The following is a 20,341-nucleotide window of genomic DNA, read 5'->3' as shown; positions in this document are numbered from 1 at the left end:
TAACAGCTGTGGTTATGGAAAGGCTAACAAGTTAATGACACATTCACAGCTCTTACAGAATAGTGCAGTATGTGAACAATTGTTATTTGGACCTAAATACATGTGTTTATACTGTAGATAGTACACTGTGTGCAGAATTATTAGGCAAACTTGTTTTTTGACCATTTTGTATTTTTTATGCATATTTTCCAACAGCAATCTATATGAACATGAAAACCTATTTGATTTAAGCATTCCAGGTCATGTATATTTGTATAATAAGATGGGGGTGTGGCCAAAGGTGCCCAACTCCTTATATCAGGTGTGCATAATTATTAGGCAACTTTGTTTTCTTCTGGGAAAATGGGCCACAAAATAGATCTAACAAACTCTGAAATGTCTCTAAACAAATTTGAAGTGTTCTAGAGGGATGTGGCTGTCTTGAAATTTGCAAGATGTTGGTCACGTTCGCACAGAACTATCAGATGCACCGTTACAAAGTCATCAGTCTCTTAAGAAATGTCACTGGCAAACATTGAGAAGAATTTAACGTGAAACTACAAAAAAATTATTACCCTGCAGTCCTATCATATTCCAGAACAGAAACCAACAGAGAGTGTCCAGAAAAACAGGGTATTGAGCACTCAGAGACATGGCCAAGGTAAGAAGGGATGACACCAGACAACCATTCAACAAGTTAATTAAGTCAAAACGGGGGCAAAAATACCTGGGGACAAAATGTTCAAAGGTTTTATGAACTTGGGAAAGCGACTCTTGACAGACAGGGTGGATGGACCCATGGCTGTATCTTTTAGAGGGAGAAAATTGCATCTTTTACGAAGACAATGGTATTTATGCAGTAATCTGCTGGTATTTGAGTGGAACTCAGCAACTGATCTGAGTGTGCACATTACTGATCTAGCCATAGGCTCATCAACCTGGTCCATTAACAGTCACTTTCACTAGTTCATAAAACCATTGAAAAAAACTATCTAAAGACATTTCTTGACCCAGTCTTGACTTCAGTTACTTGTTCAGTGGTCTTCAGGTTTCAGCCTGTTTTACCTTGGCCATGTCTCTGAGTGCTGAATACAATGCTCTTGTGGACAGTCGATGTAGGTTTCAGTTCTGGAATATACCAGCACTGCAGGGTAATAGTTTTGTGGTAGTTTCATCTTCAATTCTTCTCAATCTGGCAGTTACTTTGTGAGCACATGTCATGTGAAACTGATGGCTTGTAACGGTGCATTAGATGGATGTGACCAATATTTCAAGACAGCCACACCCCTCTAGAAGACTTCAAAATTGTTTATAGTCTTTACAAAGTTTATTAGATCTCTTTTGTGGCTCATTTTCCCAGAGGAAAACAAAGTTGCCTAATAATTATGCACACTAATTTTGCCCTGATATAGGCTATTGGGCTCCTTCGATCACATAGGTCTCTTATTATACCAATATGAATGACCTGGAATGCTTAAATCCAATAGGTGTTCATGTCCATAAAGGGTGGTGGCGGACAATATGCATAAAATGGACGATATTGTCAAAAAACTTGTTTGCCTAATAATTCTGCACACAGTGTATATGATATTAGTCTCCTTCAAATGCGTTATTGTGGGGTCTGCGAACACATTGTTACTTCCGCCAAGGAGGTTATGTGATCGCCTGATTGTGTGTACGTTCGATTGTTTGTTTGTACATTCACAGTGTGTGCGTTTCTGTTCACCAGAGGGTGGAGGTGCACTCTCTGAGCGCTTCTCTGTTTTTTATTCTGTTTTTGACCGCCTTTTGTTGTTGTTGTTGCTGCTGCTGTTCTCGTTGTTGCTTTCGTCCTGACCAATGCCCATCTACCATCCTGGAGAGCACTTAGAAACGGCCCAGGCATCCTCAGAGTAGACACACCCAGTGCACCCACCAGGTCGGCTGAAAAAAAAAGTCTCCACCAACAGGTTAAATTAAATATAGCGTGCTTTTATCTCTGTGGCGAGTAAAAAGTAAAGTGAAGAAAGATGGAGGGCGGCCTTAGTAAATAAATAATTCTGGGCGGCTGGGGCCTGATCTGGCATCTCTTGATGTCACCCCATTGCTGTTTTTGGGGGCATAGAGGAGCAAATGGATTTTGCACAGACGCCAAATGCAGTTGCACTATTCATGAGAAATGAAATGGATTGTCTGAGATCAAACAAGCAGGGCTAATTGAATCCTTCAAGATCCTTTGTTCGCTTTTGGTCTTTTTTTCCCCTCCCTCCGCCCCTCCCTCCGCTTCTTTCTCTTGTCTATATAAAGCAACGCCTTTGGATGCTCCCTGTCTTTCAGAACTTTACGACTATGATGGATTTCGAACCTTCAGGAATGTCCCTCTCGTAAATACAGAGTCAGACAGACAAGGCGTTGGCATTTGTTGGAGTGCGTGTGTGTGTGTGTGTGTGTGTGTGTGTGTGTGTGTGTGTGTGTGTGCGTGTATGTGTGTGTGCGTGTATGTGTGTGTGTGTGTGTGTGTGTGTGTGTGTGTGTGTGTGTGTGTGTGTGTGCGTGTGCGTGTGTGTGTGTGTGTGTGCGTGCGAGAGAAAGAAATAGAGAGGGGGGGTGTATGTGTGCTTGTGCTGTGAGCGCATGCACTTGTGTCTGCATACAGTCTGTGTTGGTGTGGGTGTGTGCATATGATTTCAGTCTTTGTGTGACTTTTGTTAGCGCCATGTTCATTTTTACTGTAATGCCATCTCTTTCCTCTCAGGGTGTGAGTCCTTGGTGTAACTTCTCGGTTTGTTCTGTGTGTGTTTGTCTGAAGGTGCAATATCCTTACTGACTCCTTTCATTTGTTTAATCTAACTCTCAGCTGGGTCTGTGTGTGCCCCCCTCCTCCCCTTCCCTCTGCAGCAATCCACCCACATGTTCTAGAACTGCACGGCCGCCATGGAAACCCAGATACGATAGATAGATAGATAGATAGATAGATAGATAGATAGATAGATAGATAGATAGATAGATAGATAGATAGATAGATAGATAGATAGATAGATAGATAGATAGATAGATAGATAGATAGATAGACAGACAGATAGATAGATAGATAGATGCGTAAATAGATAGATAGATAGATATGTAAATAGATAGATTTGGAGAGAGAAATGAAGGTGAAATACAGAGAGACAGCGAGATGGATAGGGGCGGACAGAGAGCAATGCATAAATCAGAGAAAGAGAGAGAGAGAGAGAGAGAGAGAGAGAGAGAGAGAGAGAGAGAGAGAGAGACCAGGAATAGAGATGGCGGTTAGGGTAGGGCGGTAGCTTCTTTGCTATATTTAACCTGCCTTTCTCTCTCCTTGTGCAAAGTGAATTGTCACAGCCAGAGCAAACTCTCCTGTGACTACTGTAGTCTTTTTCTTTGCTGGGCCTCGGACTATTTTCTGAAGTTGCTGTTGACACCAGCCTGATCTCCAAAAATTCTGTGCTCCTGGACACGGATGTTAAGGACACGAAATCCGTGTCCAGGAGCACGGATTTTGCCAAAATTCTGTGCTCCTGGACACGGAATTGTTTTCCGTGATGGGCACACGGAAGTGCTTTCTATATTCCCACAGCACTGTGTTAACTGTATTATTAGAAAATACACACCAAATGCTAATCCTAAACAAAATAATGCTATAGTGATTTAAGTTGTGCCCTGACCAAAACATTCCCTAACCTTAACATGTCATTAAAGACATATTTTTGAGAAATACCTTTTCCAGTTGGTTGATAGGCTATCAAATTCATATAATGAATGAAAGGATACTAGCTGTGCCCAGACCAAAACAATCCCTAAACCTAACCTGTCAGTAAGAAATGTTTTGAGAAAAAATATTTGAAATTAGAAAAATCTTGAGAAAACAGAAGACTGTGGAAACATAGAGCTGTGGGAGTATAGAGAGAGCACTTCTGTGTGTCCATCACGGAAAACAATTAAGTGTCCAGGAGCACGGAATTTTTGGAGATCATGTTGCTTAACACACACACACACACACACACACACACACACACACACACACACACACACACACACACACACACACACACACACACACACACACACACACACACACACACACACACACACACACACACACACACACACACTTTGCTCACTCTCCCTTTTTTCCCTCCCTATCTCTCTGTTTCTGAAACATATGCACATGCATTAGTAAGCCCATACAGACATGCACGCACGCACGCACACACACACACGCACACATGCACACACGCACACATACACTCTCTCTCTCTCTCTCTCTCTCTCTCGCACACACACACACACACACACACACACACACACACACACACACACACACACACACACACACACGCACACACACACACACACACACACACACACACACACACACACACACACACACACACACACACACACACACACACACAATAAATGCATGCAGAAATGTAGCACATTCACATCAAAGACGAATGCAAGAGGCGTGTGCAAGGGTGCTGAGCGCAGCTCCAGTGAAGGTTAATTTTGAACATACATTAAAGAACAGAGAGCCTTAGTGTGGCATATCTTTCAAGGGTACTCTGGAGTTATTAATGTGAAATCACTATACCTGCAGCAAGACTGACTTACTTCTGCCCACTACTGCAGTTTTTTTGGGCATGCATAAAACTGGCTGTGAAACAAACCATGAACCAATATGGTGCCCGGTGTCCTAACTTTGCCTCACTGAATAAATAACTCACTGAAGGTTTTCTGTACTCTGAATCATTTCAACATACTTACGGTAAGAGGCATGAGGAAGGTAGCCAATGCTCTGAGAATGCTAAGTTAGTTTACAATCCCTGTTTGATATTGAACACTCTTCCCAATCCATGGTGGTGCAGAGTTGCCGGTTCAAGGCTGGGAATGGCTCTGCCAAAATTGAGGTCACACATAGCTTGGGTCCGCCCATACCACCTGTGAAGCTGCACATATTTTCACTTTTCATAGTTTTCTGGCCAGGGATACCGTGGACTACAGGGGTCTCGAGCTCATTATGGCTCAGGGGCCACATACTGTACAGTCAATTTGATCTCACGTGGGCCGGACCTGGGACCAGTAACGTAATTGCAAAATATTGCATTTTTTTTACATTCTTTGCTTGTTTCCAAGTCTATGACCGTATTAAACGATCTGGCAGGGTGCATCCGGACCCCGGGCCTTATGTTTGACACCCCCGGTGTACTACATTTCAGATTCTAGCAGGAAGGGCCCAATGAATTTAAAGCATTTCCAACATTTCTAGCATCTCATGAATGCAAGCTAGACACACCTTTCGCATATCCCCCTTAAAAATTGGTTGAATATGTATTCGTCCGACCAAACTATCGAAAAAGTTAGGTAACATTTTATTTCTATTTTTTTATTTATATATTTTTTATTTATGTTCCCCACTAACTCGTGCCTGCATTACTGACTTACTATATATTTTCACCTACTACTGAACATTTGCTGTGTTTACCGCGTTTCATTCAGCTTCAGTCACACACTGCCACTACTGGCTGTAGGCTGCCATGGTGATACCTGGATGTTCATCCCATTTATAAGTATTCAATTGAACCAAGCATTCTCTGCACGGACAAAATGTTCTAATCATTCAATGGAAGTGTGTGTGTGTGTGCTTGTGTGCGTGTGTGCATGTGTGCGTGTGTGCATGCATGCGTGCGTGCGAGTGTGGTGTATGTGTGTGTGTGTGTGTGTGTGTGTGTGTGTGTGTGTGTGTGTGTGTGTGTGTGTGTGTGTGTGTGTGTGTGTGTGTGTGTGTGTGTTGTGTGTGCGTGTGCGTGTGTGTGTGTGCGTGGTGGTGTCTGATTTCTGTGCTATTCATTAACTACCTTCAAACGGATATCCCACTGTGGTCTGTCCACAGGACATGTGTAAAATGAAAGGAACACATTTTGTCCTCTTAATTGAAATATTTCATCGGACAATATATTTAGGTTTGAGGATATGAGAAGATGACAAATGATGTAATGATTGTACAACCTTACAAGAACTCTTTCATCTAGGAAGTTTTATCATGCGTACAATGAAATGATTTACACTATTTGTTATACAAAAGAAGATTGCAGGGGTTTCCAGCTGTTTTGATTTTTTCCCGCAATTTTCTTCTTGCATTTTGTTGTTCGGATATAGACAGGAAATTACTGTTCCTGAAAGAGGCGCAGCCTGGCGCTTTATGAGAGGAGATATTTTAGTGTGATGCATAAGAGCTCAGGAAATGTACAGTCAGAAATTGTATTCAATGATTCATTCTTATAAACACAAAATAACAAGCCCCTTTTTCTTCACCTGGTGCTTTCTCATACGTATAGCTTTATAATTCTATAATATTACAAAGATACATAACTTATGAAAATGATTGCTCATATGGACGTTGTTGCTGTTGCTATACCGTAGCTTCAGCTTTACCTGCTGCCAGTGAATCTGCCTGCAGAAAAATCTTTCTACTTCACAAAGGGTTTATGTGAAGGTCATTTGGAATGGCTCATCAACTGTCGCTGGTTTAGCTTAATATACTTCTCATGGTTCCATGCCATGTCAGGGTCAGTGTGTTCAGTCAGGCGTTAAATAGTATTCTATTTTGCGTTCCATTTTTTACAACAAAAAAAAAGAAACCTGCCCTACGGCCACTAATGGCCTGGACTATCAGAAGGCAGCACCAGGAAGACATTCAAAGGCATTCAAAGACACTCAGAAGATGTTCCAAAAGAAACCGAATACTTGTTTGAATAGTATAGAACCACAGCAGTTCTTTCCACTCCTCATTTTTTATCCTGCGTAGTGTAAATGGTTTGAACCAATGTGCGTTCATTCATTCATTCATTCATTGTTATTCATTATTATTATACATGTATTTATCTATTTATACATTTATTGTTTTTCCTTATATATATTTTTTTATGTATTCATTTATTTTAAACAATTTCTCTGCCATGTTCACATACATTATCGTCCTATACTTCTCCTGTAGACGACCCTCTTCAGACAGCTGAGCTGCTGGCTGTGGCAGCCATCTTGAGGGACAACTCCACCTTCCTGCAGTCGGAGACCATGCGGCCAGCCAACGACCCCAAGGAGAGGGACCCGACTCACGTCCGCATGCTGAACGACGTGCTGCAGGGACTGGAGAAGAGCTTCTTGATCCCAGACCCCCCTTCTGGCCTGTACAGGTAAAGACCCTTAACCCCGGCAGCCACCACCACTATCTACGTATCTCTAACACCAGGCCCACCAACAGGTGGGGAAAAAGGGGTCTGTTGTCCCAGGCCCAGGGACCTCATTGCATTGTATCAGGGCTCTAAATTAACACCAGCCAACCGGCCAAATGCTGGTGAAGACCAACTTACGGGCCACTGTGACCCATTAGTAAGTGTGTGTTTGGCTAGTAAAATTAACATCTACTAGCCATTTTGGCTGGTGGTGAAAAAAGTTAATTTAGAGCCCTGAATTGTATGTATTGGGAAGGGAGCCCTTTCATATGATTTTATCCCGGGGCCGGTCAAAACTGTCAGCGGCACTGACCATCTCCACTTCTATACCCCTATAGTATATATACCTTTCCACTGAAGTACAGGATCAGAGACCCCCAATTGACCCCCGTCCATACAAGCAGAACCCCTCTCTGATGGAAAACAAATCTTAATAAATAAATAAATACAAATTGGCTGTCAATAATTTATAGATGTATGGCGTCTCTTGCTGAAGCACTTCGGGTTCTCCGGCAAGCAATCCATTATGTATTATATATCGCGGCAAAGAGTTGCCATATAACAAAGGGAATGCATAAGGTGGTGAGGATAAGAAGTGAGTGGACTCCGTATGATGTTCCTAGACACAGAAGGAGCACAGGAGGGAAAGAAAGGCATGATGTAAACTTTGACAGCAGAAAAGATTTTCACCATGGTGGAGTTGCAGGCCTCTATGCAAAACATGTTAAACAAATGCGATGACAATGCCAATGCAACAGTGACATGTCACACTGTTATCTGTCACTCTGCCGTGCCTGCAGAGGCAGGGCCGCTGACGGCTTTTGCTGGGCCCAGGACAAAGTCATCTGAAAGGGCCCCCTTCCCAATACATACAATGTAATAGGGACCCAATTCTATCTCCCTGGGCCCGGGACAACATACTCCTCCCACCACCCACCCCCCTGACGGCGGGCCTGTGCAAAGGCGAATGTTTAACTGGGCCTAAACAACAACAGCTTGGTGCATAATTCGCTGTTTGATTTAGTGGCTCATACTCATTCTGGATGCAGTCAAAGACAATCTGAATTGTTTAGGGAGGACATAGCACACCCGGAGTGCAACTATCTTATGAGCTTTTAGTGCTGCTACTCTCTGTCCTTTCATTTCCTACAGGCAGACGGGGCCAAATTGATGTTTGCTTTCTTTACACTCGCCAACATTACTGTCAATTGTCCATGCATGTTTGAATCAGTGCGTAACACAAAACGTAATGTGTCTTTTGAGATCAATTTTTGCAGTTTTTTTCCCTTCCCATTGCTACTAAATGGCCACAGAGAATTCTGCACAGGAGACGGAAATATGGAAGCTCTTGTATGAGGAAATGAATGAGGACATTACTTTGCCGTAGTCTATTGTGAGTGACTATTCCAGGCGGGGCAGATAGACATGCCAATTCACATTTCTGTCAAATGCACTCTGCTCAGACAAGCAGGCTGACAGGGAGGCTGAAGCAGACAAAGGGTGGATTTAAATATTTCATTTTGTGGAACTTTTTTTTAGGTTATTTTCCCCCCCTTTTTATTAAAAGTGTGGGCTTCCATGTTGAGTATGACTAGATAAGTGTTCTGTTCAAGCGTGTTTTGGAACATGACAACATCATTACATTATTACATGGATGGATGGACGGGTGATATGGATGATTTGGATGGCAACGTTGCCTGTTACTGTATTGACAAACTGCTACACCTGTTCAAAAGTAGACCAATTGTTTTAAAATGCAGTAGCTATCCTTCTGTCTACTGCCATGAAGTCACAAACCTATAGCTCACTAGCTTGTTGGGTCCAGACCATGTTGAATATATCTGAAGAGTAATGTTGTCAGTGTTAAAAGAGAAAGTCATTCAATCTGATTTAAAGGATAACTGAGATTAGATGTAAAATTGCACTCCACAGAAGCTGTACCACGTGGATTGTTCAGCCAAGAAATGTAATAGCTATTCCAACACCATGTGGACTTGTTAAATCGTATATCACAATGTACAGTATTTGTTCACCTCTGTACTACTGAGTAGAGATGCACCGGATCCACTGCTTAAGATCCTGCCGGATCCGGAACCGGATACCGGATCCTACGAAAGGGTTGAAACACATAGCCAACTCGCACACGTGGGCCCTTTTTATTACGTTGGCGCAAACTTTTTTCTAAGACTCATTGGTTTGCTGCCACACTGCCTTCAACGGCCGTTTCCAAAGGGCTTTCACTCCATGCAGCGATTGGGGTTGTGAAAGACTGACTGAAAAGCCTAGGCTACGTAAAAAGTAGAGATGCCCCAGATCTTGATTTTTAGGTAACTGCTGGATACCAGATCCACTGCTTTGATCCTGCCGGATCCGGATAGTCTGAAAAACCCTATTATCCTTCCAGATCCGGAACCGGATCTTGGATCCTGTACATCTCTACTACTGAGTTTTTAGTAAAATTATTTTTTAAAATATACTCACAAGTGAAAAATGATGATCCTCAATTACGTGACAACCAGAATAACAATGTTCAGTAAATTGTACAGTAATTTCAGTCATAATTATTGTGGGGCACTTGCCATATTCCATCAGGGTGCCATTCGTTATCGGCCGTTTATGTAATTGTACACAAAAATACCTCAGAGCAGCATTGTGATTCCTTCCACTGTTATCTCGCCACTTTCCTCATGAATTAATTGTTTCTGGGAGAAATTGTGAAAGCACAACCAAGGGCAATGTTAATGCAGCTTTAACTGTACAATAACAGACTGTGCTTATGCACAAAGTTAGAATAAAGCTGTTTAGTCATCCTCAATTAACATTACAGCTTAACATCTTCACTAATTTAAGAGAGAAAAATTAGCCCAAAAGGACCTAAAGTTGTAAGCACATCTAAATGGCCTCTTGCTAAATCATAATGATACTGATGTACTGTAGTACCAATGTCAGCAAATTGCTGTTGACGGATTTTTTGTTTGTTTGTAAGAATAACAAAAAAGAGCTTTGCTTTTTGTTTTGTTTTATTCGATAATAGCTTGGACACCTACTTTGAAAAAGAAAAAAAAAACGTACACAGCCTCCAATCGCACTCACTAGAAGAAATTAGGGTTGACTGAATGATGTCTGAGGATGAGTGTGATCCACTTTCATGTTTCTGAGGTGCAATCATATCAAGATATCGCCTCGTGTTGACGAACAGCTTGGGTGCAGTGGGTTGGCTAAGATCTAACATGCGATTCTAAATCCAGATGGCGCAGTCTTGTTTCAGCCATGTCCATTTCCGTCAGTAATGTGCACCAGCGAGTAAGGTTCTTTGCTCGATTAGTTGACCTCTGCTATTCTGGCCCGCGGGATTTGCGTTTGTTAATATGGCCAACTTCATTTTCAGCTGCGACTTTGTCATTGCATTCAATGGATTTCGTCCAGTAATCTTCAGTTGTTAGAAGAACAGCCACTGCGGTGGTGACATGATTGTAATCAGGTGGTAATCAACATGTTCTGGATTGCCTTGATTAAATTAGCAGAAGGTGGATGGGAAAAGATGAAGTGTTGTGGATCCCTTTAAGCACAATATTCATTTATGTCCCCCGACGTTTCCCATCTTGAGTCATGGGGAGGATTTGTCTGGTCTCATTGACCTCTGAATTCCTCTTGATATTTGAGTAGGCTGAGCCTTTCACCTTCTCCTGGGCCATTCGAATTCATCCCATTAAATTGGGAAAAACACAGTCTGCACTATGTCTGTGGAAGTGTTTCATTTTGTGCACCAAGACAAGAAGCCCAGGACTATTAAAATGTGAAAAGAAAGGAGGCATACACAATGGCTGATGTAAATAATACGTATTTTGAACCTGACAAAATTACAAAAAGTTTGTGGACGTGAGAGACAAGAATTTCGGAGCCTAGCCCATTCTCAATTCTTATGTTTACATGAGGCATTTAAATCCAATTTAACTCACTTTAAAGCTGATTAAAACTTAATTCCGCTCTAAAAACATCATGTAAACACTTACCGAACAGGATTTAAGTTTATTCAGATTTAAAGGAACAGACCACCCTTTTTTGATTTTCACATATTTGCAGTATTTCCTAGCATTATTCGTGAATGTGCATATCATTTTCTTCTCAGTGTTTTCAGTTCTTAGATTCATTGGATCAGAATTATTAGCATAGCTTAGCATAATCACTGGAAGTAACTGGTATCTTTAGCATCAAGTCACAAGTGATCACTGGACAGAATTAAACTGCTGTTTTACACTCTGGTGAATTTTACATTCATTTTAAAATGGTTTATAAGTACATTTGAGGATGTTTTATTTTGTACCATAGACTTGCATTAGTATGCCTAATTTGGCTATACTGTTAAACGGGGCAATGCAAACACATAGACGAAAATGATATGCACATTCATGAACAATGCATGGAAATACTACACATATGTGAAAATCAAAAAAGGGTGGTCTGTTCCTTTAAACTTAAGTCTGATTAAAGTGGGTGGTTTATTCCTCTTTTAAATCCGATTAAACACGTTCCTCTGTCATGTAACCTTTTATTCAGAATTAACAATAAGTCCGGTCGTTCCACGCATGCTCGTTGGCCACACGATGGCGCCAAGACCCCGTGCTCTTTGCTTCAGTGAGAAAAAATGGCAGACTTTTTGCTGATTTCCTACATGAAAGTTTTACTTAATATAAAGTCCCTAAGCGACTATAAATGTTGTGGCTTCCATATATTGATGTAAAAGTGCCCCACGATGTAATGAAGCACAACAAAGAGTACTCCACATCACCCTTTGACCACTCGTTTTTCTAAGGTAGGTGGGTAAGCTAACTTTAGCATTTTGAAAGACCCAGCCCATAGGGTATGTCCCAAGCTTTGAGTCCGACTGAGGGAAATATATTTTCGGGCAGAAGATTAGCACCTGTCCTGGTAGTACACAGAGTTCCCTGGAGGTTTGGCGACCACGCCCCCACGCATTATTTGGCTCGCTCAGCACTTGCATCCTCAGTCCAATCGCAATGCTTTCTTTTCCCCAGACGTTTATTCAGATTTAAGTGAAAGTGCAATGTATACACGTCGCAAAATAACTTTAAATCCGATCTATTTAAAAACGATTCATTGAATCAGATTTAAAAACATCATGTAACCGTAGCCAGTGTCTCCATTAGGAAGCATGTGGCAAGCCGTTCCGGTTTTATATAGAGGTGACATTGTGTCAAGTTATCAAGTTATCCCCAGTCTACAATCCGCAATCAACAAGGTTCTAACTATTCATCCCAGTTAAGACAGGACTGTGGGCACTATAGACCAATTATGACCACCGTCTTCCCACTGGGGAAGATGCTCAGACCACGTGCCAGGTGATGTGTGACTAACATAGGGATTACTTTGTATGCTGTGGGCCACATCCAATCAGTGGTGTTTCTAGAGGTGTGATACTGGTGTTGCTAAGTTCTGGTGATCAGGTGTCAAGGGATCTTGAAGAGATTTTCCAGCAGTATCTGTTCATGTACAGTATTTTTTCCAAGGTAAATCATGTTGTAGACCATGGCAAAAACTAAGGCTTTGGCAGAAGAAATTCAATCGTAAACTGTAAATTATGTTGCTAATTCACACAAATATCCTTTGCATTTTAAAATTCTGGAAAGATCCTGAGTACTGGTTAAAAGCTGACATTCGACATACTATATAATATTGCCCACTCTTTATGTTCACTCCTTTTTTGGTATTACGTTATGCTATCTCTGGAGCATGCTATCTCTCAAGTGTGTCTAAGTATATACCTGTAGTGAGGCATGTCTTGCATTGACATTACATCAGTGTCTGAAGTGGCAGTCCACACCAAAGGCTTTTGTTTACCTGATTGAGTGGAATGGAAACACTCATTGAAGTTCTCTCACTCAAAAAAGTGGGCTTAATACGTAAGCCGTCAGCTCAATATAAACTTTATACTGAAGGTCAAGGTGGAGCTCCAAGTCGAAGCCGGCCTGTTTACAGATAAAGAATTGGCTCATTTGTTCTACTTAGGTTTGTGCAGCCAGTTAAAACCAAGAGAAATCAATGAGTGACCTTAGAGCGTGAAGAATAAAAGTTAAAAAAAAGTGTGTGACGCTGGCTCGTAGTGTAAGTGTGGATGGATTCAAAACCTCAATCCTTTCAGGGAGCCCCATGCTTAGACTATGTGTGCACGACACCAGGATTTGTCCTGCAATATTGATGACCAAGGCTTTTCTTTTATCTCCTGTCATCCTCCCAGGAATCTTCTGTACGGTCTGAGTGCACAATCCTCCCGTTTCTCCGTACTGAAGGATGCCCAGGAAGCGAAGGGGCGTCGGCCTGTAAACCAGACATTGTCTCTCGTTTCCACGGCGATCACGTCAGCCCAGAGACTTGTCCAGAGCGGGCTGCAGCTCTTTGAAAGTGATGCAGATGACAGCTCCCTGGTCCACTGACAGACAGACAGACTGACTGACAGACAGACAGATGGACCTGTGCATGCTGGAGAGCCTGATGAGACCTGGTGTGCTTTGTATCGCCCCCTCACTAGGCATGGTGGAGGCACACCACCCAACGGCAGCAACATCAGCAGCAGGACCAAACTTTTGCATGTTTTTGCCTTTGCACTGAGAATCTTAAACCAAAATCGGCAGGGCCTTCAGAGACCCATTTTTAGGAAACCAAAAGCACCAGGTTGTTTGAGAAACCCATTTTGAGCAATATCAATGTGAATGCTAGATGTGAATGCTTCATGAAATTTGTTTTTTTGAGGTCAGTACTTAATGTTCTGCATTAAATAGCAAGGGAGACAGAAGGCCAAACTGTTTAAAATTGAATGAAAACAATTGACACTAGAGATGGATGGATTCACAGTATGCATCAGTTCAACAAAGTCTACCTGTGTTTTCCTCCATATTTTCCATCTGGTTGCAAAATATGGTTGTGGTATTGAAAGCCTAGTTTAAAAACGAGGTCAAAAACTTTAACAGCCAGAGTTTGCAATGAAATTACAATTGTTTTTTTTGTTTTTTGTTTTGTTTTGACGGTATTGATAGACTGCACGGTTTACAATGTTGTGGTTAACCAGCGAACAGTAATGGAAACGCTCCAGTTTATCTACAGCACCGTACCTATTCTTAAATGCAGAGAGTGATGATTAGTGTTTTCTGAGATGAAGGTGTGAGGCACCGAATGTGCCTTATATTTATGTACGCACAGCAGCATTTGTCTTCCTGTTACTGATGAGATAAACAGGGTATATTGTTTGGAGAAACGGTCCCACCCACCACAGGTAGCCAAGTTTTCTGTTTGTGACCACCAGCAGGGAAAATGTGTAAGCTAAATGAAAACAACAGATGTGCTGTAGACACACTGTAGCCCTTTGGTCTATGACATTGTCTCTCTGGGAAAGCCTAGTTTTCATGCTGACAGGTTAACATATTATTCATATTTTATTTATATAAATACACACATGTGATTTTAGGGTTTTAGACTAATGTGTTCTGTATATACTGTACAGTAAAGAGTTTTTGAAAAGCACAGAGGTAGTTAGGCTTAAACCGATACCTTAATTCTAATGTGGGAATAATGGCAGTTTGACATGGGATACAATATGTGCATTTGAGTGTGCACGCAAAGTGCTATGTGTGCAATGATTTGTTGAATCTGATATTGCACATAGATATTGCACATGCCATTGTTCCACATCCATCAAACTGTGTTTGTATAAAGGTTTATCTCTTGCATCTGCAGTGACTATTGAATGTCATGATGAATATTCACTGTACATGCCCTTGTGCTACAAGACATGAACACTATGTATGACTGCAGTGTATGACACTATATATGACTGCAGTGTGACTGCTAAAACTGTGCTGGATACTGGATACTATGACCTGCCACTTCTGTGCACTTTAAATTTGAATGTTATTGAGATTTATAAATATTTACAATACCTAGAATGTCTTACGTGTAACTTAGGTGTAAAAACTGTCAAATTAGAAGCACCTGAATGTACTGTAACTCCATCCAAGCTTTAAGTTCATAATGTGCCTTTCAGCTTTTGAAGAGCTGCTACTGTAAACGGGGTATGGTAGGTCAGAACAGAGTCAGGCAAGGGAATATTGAGCTTCACAGGGAGTAAGACTACCGTATGTTTTGGAGTAGTGACCCATTATTACTTTCTCTCAGTAGACTCACGGTTTCTAGTAGTGCCCCTCCTCAGTTGACAAATTGGGTCATTGAGGTTTTTATAAAGGCTAGTAGCAGAAGTCAGGTGGGGAAACTACATCTAATGCCACTATTGTATGGATTTGTGCCAGGTTGGTATATATAATTAAAAACATGCACTACATGCAGGGCTCTAAATTAACTTTTTTCATCACTCGCCAAATTGGCCAGTAGATGTTAATCTTACCAGCCAAACACACACTCACTAATGGGTCAAACTGACTAGTAATTTGATCTTTTGACATTTGGCTGGTTTGCGGGTGTTAAATTAGAGCCCCGATTACATGTAAATAAAACGTGTACAATCAATGTATGTACCTACTTCACACACTAGTGACATTAGCTGTGGTTGCGCCACTCTGACACGCTCTAAAAAAACACCAGTGATGTCAGTACTTAAGACATGGGAAGAATAAAGCTGTCAGAACATGGCAACAGGACACGGCATGTTATTATCCTAATGATGTTCTCATTTGCTGTAAGTAAAAAAGCTTGTTTCCTCCTCTTGTCTGAATTGGACAATCCCACACATCTACGTAGGTGGCTGCATTGTAGGCCTAATTGCACTGGTATCGAAAATTCTTTTTTTTAAATGTCTACGTCAATCTAGTTAGAACAGCACAACTCAATTCATGACAAAGACAGGAAATCTCTGCTGCTTTGAACTAAAAACAATTGGTTAACTGTAATTTTCCACGTTCCATCCCATTCATTTATGAGTAATATTCCATAATGAAGCATGAAGCCTAAGGAAGGCTGTCATCAACCAAATTATTGTTCTTTATTTATGACAAGTTATTGAGAATTCAACGATGTTATTTAACAATGTACAATGTGGTAGGCTGAGTGTGGGCAGTCGTGTATTGAGTATGCTGTGCATCTGTGATAACATCCTATTTGTTTTTGTAAAGTCAGGACAAAATTCACTGCCCATTTTGCAGTGTTCGTCAATTTAACATCTTCTAGAGTGGCTCAAAAGGAAAACGTTTACCACACACTTGTGTTTGACTTTATGCTCTTTTATTTAGAGCGAACAATGCGTTTCACCTCTGTGCGTCATCAGGTTAATTCAGGCCTGATCGAACCTGATGACGCACAGAGGCGATACGCGTTGTTCGCTCTGAATAAAAGAGCATAAAGTCAAACAAGTGTGCGGTAAACAAGTGTGCGTTTACCAGCACCTAGAAGCTGTTCATCTAGAGTGTATTTGGTCCCAGAGTACACCGTAAGTGCATTAACAGTGTATTTGTTGTGCTGTTATAATGTTTAATAGGCTATCTAATCCGACCTTTACTGTAAATAATGTACTGTACTAAATTCTACTAAGTGCACACCCACTACTTCACACGGATAGCCATAATGTTATTTCCTAACATGTGCTTATATGGACAATTTAATGTTGTGCTATTATTTAATTTTATGTTATTTAAGCAGGGAAGCATGGCTGGGGAAACAGGTATTGCACATGGTAGTAGTAATAGTAGTAGTAGTTGTTGTTGTAGTAGTATACTACTTCTAGTAGTAGTAATAATGTATTTATGACATAGATGATGTGGTATGACCAGGGTACACAAACGAGCTGATTCATCTCCCTCTGTATGCATTGATTTCTTTTCTCCCCTTTTATCTGTCTCTTCATGATTTTGTGCAAAAGATATTGGTTGAGTAGCTTTGAAGACAGAGCTACTGGTTTGTACTTTGTTAATAATTGTATCAAGTTGAATGTGTGATATTTGTATTGCTGTTTGAAATATTTCCTTTTTTAAAAGCCAGTGGTTGACTTCCAGCAGAGAGAGCAATAAGATTTTAAGAAAATGTAATCTTTTTGTATATTTCCATTGCCTAGTCTCACAATGTGGCTGACTATGACTTGGAATTTGGTTTACATGTTTATCTTTATTTATCTTTTATCATGTGCATGGAGTGGCTGAATGACCTTTGAGTCTACTGAAGGAGTGAAATTATTTCTGTAGATGTTTTCTTTCTGTCAAATAAACCCTCAATGACCTTGGTGATGCCTTTGTGACCACAGATGTGTAACAGATAGCTTAAAGGATAGGCTACATTACACTACACTACTCATAAAATGACATGTTTAACTCATTAGTTCACTTAGTAGTGTAGCCTACTGGACGGGCTATGAGGAGTCCAATTTGAAAGTTGGTAACTAGGAAGTGAGCGGAAAGGCCTTGTTTACTGAAGTCATAGGCTTATAAGTCACTTATACAGTTATTATTACTAGACATGTACAGTATTTGCGGCTAACATGTGAACCCTATTCTAAAGTGTTACCCATCATTTTAGTAAGACCAGTGAAACATAACACATTGCAATGGTTTATACAAACTTTGAGGTGTAGCAGATGTCTTTAGCAGCGCACTGATATTTCAATATCATCAACTAGGCCTACTTGTCAAGAGTAGAGTCTATGACTACAGCTTTTAGATCCTATTTGAGGTTGATCACCTCTCAATAACGTTCTCCTAGAATTAAATAATCACTTTATTACCAAGATACTTTGTGTAATGAGTTTAGCATATCTTTCTACATGGGCCAGTTGCAGGATGCTCAACCACAAAGCACAAAACAGGTAGTGACTGTGGTGACCTAGCCAGGCCGTGCCCTCCTAGTGACGCAACACCTTCAGCGTTGCTTCTAGTCAGGCCAGGAGCAATACAAATATAATTTCCTCCGGAACTACTCTCACTTTGTCGGAAAGCAAACAACCAGTAGCAAACCAAGGGAGGCGGGTCAACCATGCCGTTTGGGAAATGTTTATTGTTATGCTCTTGGTCAGACCAAGTCTCCAAGAGATTTGAAAGCGACAATAATTAGGCTAATGGTGGAAACCATCTAGCGATATAAGTGCTCTGCGCCAGGGTCTTCGAGCTCTACTGTACCTGCAGCATCAAGACCTCAACAAGATCATGGGGTCAAAGGATAATAAAACAATAGTAAAACAATTGTGTCAGTGTGCTTGTTTTCAGTGCAAACGTTCAAGAGACAAACTTATTAGGCTCTTTAAGTAGGCCTATTGGGACATATTTAAAAAATTAATGAGGATGACAAAATGCCCAAACTGTAATTTCTGCTAACCTTTTTCTGAAAGGATCATTCTGTATGCAGAGATAATGGAAGTCTTCTGGTCATGCAGCAATAAACTCCCCCAAAGTCATAAACTTTCCCTCACAATACCCCTGAGAAAAATTAGACTAGGCTAGAGTTTTAATGATAACGTGTAACGACATGTTTTATTAACAGTTATACTCCATGGGTCTAATGAAAATATTTTAAAAGAAATTATTTAATGGTTTGCTGCAATCCTGCCTTTTACTAGTGAAAAAATAAAATAAAACAATTTTGCCCTGAAATAACCATTAAAATGTTCACAGCAGACCTATTAAATTGGGCAATATTTTTACTGTCTAATGTATAGTTGCCCGGCACCTCTCTTCTTAGTCTAAAAAGGCTATACATTCAACGCAGTATTGTTTTTGTTGTTGTTGTTGTTTTGTCTCGACGCCTGAGAAAGGTTGGAGATTACAGATTCTGTTATGTCGCTTACGCAGTCTAATAAGTATACACACAGTAGAATAGCATCTGCGCATGCGTTCTAGCTCGTGGCTGTGGCTGATGCTCTCTCATCTCAGGTACCGTCCGACTGAAGGAGAAAAACAATGATGGCGACTGCCGCTGAGGAAATCAACCAGATGTGCCCCACCACTGACAATAACGCCACATCAGTGTCTTTCAAAACTACCAGAAAAAATCAGGATAGACCATGGAGGTTGAGGTTTATTTATCTTCAATGCTGTGAGTATCAGAAACGCAGTGCACGATATGTTCACGCACTCCAGCATCCAATGCGCCTTGGCAGTGTGATTTTGTCCCCTTTTCCACGAAGGACATTGGTCGTGAATTAGATTTCACCAAAGGGAATGCCATCCCTCAGACATTTTCAAGTCAGCCTTTAGCGTAGATCTAGCTACAGTAAGTAAGTGATGTGGTTCAGGTTATAGGAACAATGACGTCAATGTGCAGCGCCCTGCCCCAGTATCTCTCCACCAACTGCTGCGCAGCAAATGGTTTTGGGTAGCCTACAGTCTGATTACTGTGCTTGCCTACAGTCTACTTGTCTAAACGATAATCCCAACCTGACGCTCACCAATTCAACAATGCCCTGTGCATTGGCGTTCAGTTCTTAGTGGTAATGTTTTGTGCAAATATGTGTTAGGCTAAGGTTGTTCTCATAGCCCAAAATTCTAGCATAGTATAACTTATTCTACAGACTAGACTACCTAAAAATAATAAAGCATACTTTCTTCTGTTTTTAAAGTCAATGTCCAAAAAAAGATGAGTGACTAACCCGATCAAATCAGAGCTTTACTCTGTTAATACTTGCATGTGTGTGATGAATATGTTGAATGTGGTGACTGTCTATAGGCCTATCTGTGCCCACTGCTGTTAATCAAGTGAGCTGAAATAAGTAGTAATGGGAGTGTGTGTGTAAACTGTATGAGAAAGGGTCAGAATAATTTACTGCTCAGTAATAGTTACTGTATTATTATTACTATATTATTATTATTATTATTATTATTACAGAGAGAGAGAGAGAGAGAGCGAGAGAGAAGTATCCTACTCTGTAATTATGGTAATATGTGTGAATATGATATGTACTATGTGGTGACGTACCTACTGTAACTAGAAGTCTAGCATAAGGACTTAAATCTCAGAACTGTCTGTGTGCGTGCGTGCGTGTGTGTGTGCTTTCTTGCGTGTGTGTGTGCGCGCGCTCGCACGCCCGTGTACGTGCATGCGCTTGTGTGTGTGCACGGGTGTATGTGAGTGTGCGCGCGTCTGTATGGTAAAATATGATAGGTAGGATAATTGGTCATACA

The 20,341-nt window shown here is 41.0% G+C and overlaps 2 protein-coding genes across 2 annotated transcripts in view; both read left to right on the top strand.

The window, feature by feature from the left end:
- The window catches only part of LOC134451392 (inactive N-acetylated-alpha-linked acidic dipeptidase-like protein 2), a 303,318-nt gene extending 286,889 nt beyond the window's left edge, over positions 1-16,429 (top strand). Inside the window, exons 13-14 of the mRNA XM_063201830.1 lie at positions 6,980-7,178; positions 13,474-16,429. Of these exons, the coding sequence (XP_063057900.1) occupies positions 6,980-7,178; positions 13,474-13,669 (395 nt within the window). The 3' untranslated portion in view covers positions 13,670-16,429. The remainder of the gene's footprint in view (positions 1-6,979; positions 7,179-13,473) is intronic.
- A 2,690-nt stretch (positions 16,430-19,119) lies between these two features.
- Positions 19,120-20,341, top strand: part of si:ch211-51h4.2 (uncharacterized) — a 150,371-nt gene continuing 149,149 nt past the window's right edge. The window contains exon 1 of the mRNA XM_063202089.1: positions 19,120-19,256. Coding sequence (XP_063058159.1) covers positions 19,121-19,256 — 136 coding nt within the window. The 5' untranslated portion in view covers position 19,120. The remainder of the gene's footprint in view (positions 19,257-20,341) is intronic.

This window comes from Engraulis encrasicolus, chromosome 6 (genome assembly GCF_034702125.1).
Source record: "Engraulis encrasicolus isolate BLACKSEA-1 chromosome 6, IST_EnEncr_1.0, whole genome shotgun sequence".
In the NCBI taxonomy this organism is placed as follows: domain Eukaryota; kingdom Metazoa; phylum Chordata; class Actinopteri; order Clupeiformes; family Engraulidae; genus Engraulis; species Engraulis encrasicolus.
This window is presented reverse-complemented; position numbering and strand designations above follow the sequence as displayed.